Genomic DNA, 6000 nt, shown 5'->3' with positions numbered 1-6000 from the left:
ATATCCTATTGTGTAGGGGAAAAAAAATCTACTAAATCCTTTATTTTACAGACTAAGCACTTTAATTTCAAGCTATGTATTCAATTTTAGATACTTTTAGTAACAAAACATTTTAAGGCAGATATATATATATATGTGTGTGTGTGTGTGTATATATATATACACACATGTATCTATGTAAATATATTACACACAAATACATACATACACATACAAAGTACAATATCCATCCTGTAGCAGCAAATAACCATGATTTTTTTTTTATTGGACATTTCCTTATGATCATCATTACAATGGAAAAATTCAAGCTATTTAAAAAATTATTACAGCATTATGGATAATAGGGGGATAAAACCTAAGCCAGAAAGGCTGAATTCTTCTTTACTGACAAGAATGAGACATTCACAGCAAAGTCCAAGTTCACTCAAAACCTTACCATATAAGTCAGAGATTTTATAATTTTTCCATACATCACTAACTCAAACCTTGCCTTCCTTAATCTATTTCATTTTGTGCCTTGGTGGGCAATAGAGAGAAAAAAAATCAACTGGCTTTTGTAATTACCTCAACAGGGTAATACTTCATTCATGCCAATTTTCATCCAATGTTTTTTGAAGGCTAGTAGCTTGGCTGACATTTTAAACTGGTGACAGGTAGACTAGTTCTGGCTTTAAACCTAATAATGGTTTTAAAACTATCAATTTTCTTCTTTGAACATCTTACTTAAATGTTTAATTAGAGCTACCAACTCAGGATTTCCACCAAGAGCTTCAATTTGTTTATAGGCTTCAGATTCAAGCTCCTTAAGTGTATTACGAGTATATTCAAATGAACCTACATTCTCAAGATAATGTACACAGTATTTTTTAATATCTATGTTTTCTGTCCTCTGCCGCAATATATTCTGAACCTGAGTACTTTCAGGTCGACTCCAAATAGCATGAATAGTAGGAAATGAAAACTTGCCCTCTGTTAGATCTTCACAAAAACTTTTGTTCTCACTATATTCTTTGGAGTGTAGATTAGCATAATCATCCCTAATTTGGAAAAAGAGACCAAGTGTATTAAGGAGTGGCTTTAAATCTTCTTTATAGCTGGAAAACAACTGCATAAGACCTACTGCTAATCCAAACAGTCCACCTGTCTTCTGCAACACCATAGCTTTATACTCTTCTTCAGTGGGACATGTGTAATTATCCCGCCAATAAATATCTAAGCCTTGTCCCTGATGAAGTTCTAGGAGTTGGCGGGTAAAGAGCTTTACTGCATCTGGGTGATTGAGAGTTAAGACTTTCTCTAGACCAAGGAAATACACATAATTGGCAGAATTGATTACAGATGGAATTCCATATATGCTGTGAGCAACAGGAAAGCCGCGTCTTAATTTTGAGTTGTCTTCAATATCATCAATAAGCAAACTGGCATTATGTAACATCTCTGTAACTTCAATGATAATCTGTTCAGAAAAAAAGAATGAACAAAATTTTAATATTTCAAAGGAGCACACAAGTTAACAACTATGTAATACATTACTCGAATTTTATTCTTCCATATTTTATCTCCTATTCCAGATTAAAAGCACAGAAAATGTGTTTCTTGTATGAATTGCACAGCAGTTGAACATCTAAAATTTTATAAGGCTGACTTGTAACTAGACAGAAGTTTCTTTAAAGCTAGTTTTTCTCAATGATATTCAATAAATTTAAGATTCATTTAACTTACTGGATAATTATTAAGTTCAGAAATATTTAAGTTTATTAAAACAACAATAACAAAAAAAAGCGCAAACATTTATATAGCACTTACTATGTGCCTGGCAATGTGCTCAGCACTTTATCATTATTATTCTATTTGACCCTTGCAACAATCCTGGGAGGTAAGTGATATTATTATCCTACTTTACAGATGAGGAAACTAAGAGATACTGAAGTGAAGTGATTAGCTCACAGTCACCCAACTAGTAAGTCTAGGGCAGGATTCCAGACCTAGTGCATTATCCACTGGGCCACCTACCTGCTTCTGGATTTGGATTAAGAACATGTCTTTCAGGTATGAAGTCTATCAGGATATTTGCATTAAATTTTAACTGCTGCATTTTGATGATTTATTTAGCAACTTAAAAGTCAACTTATTACACAGACACTACACTGACTCATTCATTGGAGGAACATCTTAATTCTTCTAAGGTCCTTGAACATCTCCTCTGATCATACTCTTCTATGCCTCCATTTTTTAATCTGCTCTTCCTCCCAATCAAACTGCTCTTTACCCTCACTGACCTCTGCTTTCCCAATCCTTTTTAGCTTTCCCAGTTTATCATCTACTTTGGGGGCTTATATTTACTTCTTACTGAGTCTTGACACTGTCAGGCACTTCAGTATATCTGACTGATACCATTCTAGAAACTCTTGATCTCTTAAAAGTTCCAACATTCATCATACCTGTTAATCTGGTTAATGTTTACAAACATTTTTTTTTTCCCCTCCTTCCTGCTCATCAGGCTGCTGGTGAACAAAGTCATAAAGCTATATAGCTTATGTCCATTATATAATTGAGCTACATTTCAGCTGGGACCTGTTTAGAATTCTATTTAAATAGAGCTTTCTTTTCCTATTCTATCTTACATCTTTTAAGTTTTTCCATTCTCTTCAAATGCCTATCCTTGTTCTTGCCATCAGTAGATGATTACAATTTCTATTCTAGGATTATGCAGGCATGAATAAGTACCAAAGCAATTAAAGGACATGCTCAAGATAACACAAATAGTAATCACAGTAATCACCTTGTCAAGATTCAAACCCTGATCTTCTGACACAAAGACTGTAATATGATCTCTCTGGATACTCTACCTTCCAAAAGCTGTCTTCACTTATATTTTTCCCGTTTTTCTCAGAGGAAGAGTAGTTCTTCAGGTAGTCAAGGACACTAGTCTTCATGATCTTGCTACTCCCTATCTACTCAAGGACCATATTTTATTAAATTTCCCTCTCCTCTAGCTCCTTTTCTTCTGCACATAAACTGGTTCAAGTATTAAAAAAAAAAAAAATCCAAAGCCCTATGACTCTTCCTTTCCTCATGATACTTTCTGTTCCTCCTTTCTTCTCCCTGCCTCTATTAAAACTTCTTGGAGGAGGAATCTACATTTGCTGTCTCTCCTTTACACCTCCTTAGCATCTCACAATTTGGAATCTTTTCTTACTACACCACTAGAATTACTCTCAGAGAATCAATGCCTTTCTAACTGAAATTTCTAATTTCTACTCTGATATTTTCTTCTGCACTTTCAGTATCCTATTATTGCCTGCAATATGATAATCCTGATGAACCGTTGCTTCTTGAAGTTCTCTTCTTTCTCTTCTGTCCAAAAGGATTACTGTTCTCCTTTGTCCTTCTTTTATGAACATTCTTTTCCTTCACTAGCTCCTTGTTTCTTTCCCTAAGGTTGGCATTTTTCTCAAGGCTCTGACTTCTGTCTCTAGACTCACTCCCTTAATATTGTCAACAACCAGTTGCAGCTTTCATTTCTATATATGGCTGCTGAAACTACAGTCTCCACTTTCAACTCATTTCTAAGTACTTACATGACATCTCTATCTACAGATGTTCTCAAACTCTGCATATCCTGAACCAAACTGTTAGTCAGTTAATAAACATTTATTAAGAATCACTATGTGCCAGATACTATGCTAAATGGTGAAAATACAAGAAGGCAAAAGATAGTCCCTACCTTCTAGGAGCTCACTGCTCAAACCAATTCCTCCCCATTGGCTTCTTTATTTCTATTCATGGCAATCCCATACTTTCAAGTCCCCCAAATTAGATTCTCACTCTGTTCCATTAGCAAAAGAAAGGGTAGCTGAAGATCACTGTATATGGAGATGATACACACATGTAAGAAAAGGCTAAGGACTAGAGAGGGGAAATACGATGAACATAATTTGAGTGAGAATCTCATACAGAAAAAAAAATCTAAATTATATCGTCATGGAAGCAAATTACAAAACACCTACATTGGAGAAAGTCAAGAAAATAGATCCTAAACCTGGATTTGAAAAATGATAGAACAAAGATGGGAAGTTTCAGTTATGAAAATTATCTGCCTTAGTACTTTATTTCCTAAAATGAGTGCTATGAATATAAGGCTTCAAAAGTCAGAATGAACATTGTTGTTCTGATCATTAAGGAACTGACTGATGAAAGAAGTTATAGGACATGAAATATCCATCATATTCCTAAAGGATCTGTTTGAGGTGCTGATGAGTGAATTTTTTCCTATTTCTATTTTACCCTCATGTTCTGTCACTCTAGGACAATTTTCTTAGATTATTTCCTGCATTAGTGTGTCAAGGTTCTCTTTTTGGTCACAACTTTCTGGTAGCCCAATTATTCTTATATTTTCTCTTTTTGATCTGTTCTCCAAACCTGTTGTTTTTCTTATGTTTCACATTGTTCTATTTTCTCCTTTTTTTTTTTTTTTTTTTTTTTTAAATTCCTGAAGCTGGGGTTAAGTGACTTCCTCAGGATCACACAGCTAGGAAGTGTTAAGTGTCTGAGACCAGATTTGAACTCTGGTCCTCCTGAATTCAGGGCTGGTGCTCTATCTACTGCGCCACCTAGCTGCCCCCTATTTTCTCCTTGTTTATAATCTAGTTTGTTATTTTTTAGTCTCTCCCTTGCCCAATTCTAATTTTCAAACAATCATTTTCATCTTTTATATTCTGTACCTCCTTTTCTAGTTGGTTAACTCTTTTTTCATAATCTTGTTTTTCTTGCATGGTTTTTATGTTATTTTATTTTTAAAATTTTCCCTCAATGTCTCATTTGATTTTTAAATTCTTTTTTTGAGTTCTATAAATTCTCTACATGGGGAGCCACTTCACAAACAGGTCAATTCCCCGCCTGAGGTCTTTCTTTAGATCTTCTTGGGCTGTATCAAGAGGACCCCAGTTTGGTGTCTATGTTAACCCAGAAGTATAAATTTGTTCTATTTGTGGGGGAAATCAGAAGAGCTTGAAATTTACCAACCTATGCTGCCATATTCCCAGAATCCTCTCTTCCTTTCTTAAGTTGTGAGCAAGAGGAGATTCAGAAAAACAAGTAGGTCTGCTGAGTAAGGTAAATGGGATAACGTACAATGCAGAAAAGATGGAACTATTCAAATTTAATTTTTTTTTTTTTTTTTTTTAAGGAGAATGATCATTGACTACAAGAGATAAAAGGGAAAATGGTTTACAGAAAGTTGTCATAACCTAGGATAGGTCAGGAAATAAGAGTACACCTCTTTGTCCTCCTTCAGTATAAGTTCTAAGGCTCTGGTCTTATTTAGAAGGCATGCTTATATTTGTAAATTACAAAAAGTTGGTGGGTATAGCTAATATGTTGGATGAGTTAGAGTCCTCAGGGGTCTTGACTTGTTGGATTTGACAGCTCAAATATAAAAAGATGAAATGTTACAAAGAATGACTCCATAGCTGTCCTGAAAAAGATGTGAATGTGGCTATGGACTAAAAGATCAATGTGAATCAACAGTGTGATATGACAGTCAGAAAAATCCAGGCATGAAGAGGGCATCTTCTAGGACAATCTCTGTGACAAGGATGGTATCCTGCTCAATATGACCTCATCAGATCACATCCAGATATTGTGTTCAGCTCTTAGCAATGCAAGTAGGCAATTCACCAACATGCTGGAGAGTATGAAACAGACAATTAGTTTGGTGAAAAGAAAAGAATACAGGAATTAGAGGTGAATCATCTGAAGGAACTGAGATGTTTAAATTAGAGAAGAGAAGAGAAGATTAACAGGGGTCATGATAGTTATCTTTAATTATCAGAAGAGATGACTTGTAGAAAAGGGATTATGCTTGGCCAAAAAGAGTAGAACTAGAAGTTGAGTGGAAATTGCAGAAAGGCAAAAGATTTCACTTAGAAATGAATTTCAACTTCCTAACAATTAGATACATCCCAAAGTAGAATGGATTGTTTCAGGGGGCAGTAAGTT

General features: G+C 34.9%; 1 protein-coding gene across 5 annotated transcripts in view; it reads right to left on the bottom strand.

Annotated features, from left to right (window-relative positions):
* Positions 1 to 234: 234 nt before the first annotated feature.
* The window catches only part of GGPS1 (geranylgeranyl diphosphate synthase 1), a 30812-nt gene continuing 25046 nt past the window's right edge, over positions 235 to 6000 (bottom strand). For 3 of the 5 annotated variants that reach the window (XM_074262446.1, XM_074262444.1, XM_074262445.1), the window contains one exon: positions 235 to 1456. In XM_074262446.1, the coding sequence (XP_074118547.1) occupies positions 698 to 1435 (738 nt within the window). In that variant the 5' untranslated portion in view covers positions 1436 to 1456 and the 3' untranslated portion in view covers positions 235 to 697. Of the gene's footprint in view, positions 1457 to 3727; positions 3867 to 6000 lie in introns of all 5 variants that reach the window. The other 2 variants (XM_074262448.1, XM_074262447.1) reach the window with 1 other exon arrangement.

The sequence above is a fragment of the Sminthopsis crassicaudata genome, chromosome 4, assembly GCF_048593235.1.
Source record: "Sminthopsis crassicaudata isolate SCR6 chromosome 4, ASM4859323v1, whole genome shotgun sequence".
Lineage (NCBI taxonomy): Eukaryota > Metazoa > Chordata > Mammalia > Dasyuromorphia > Dasyuridae > Sminthopsis > Sminthopsis crassicaudata.
This window is presented reverse-complemented; position numbering and strand designations above follow the sequence as displayed.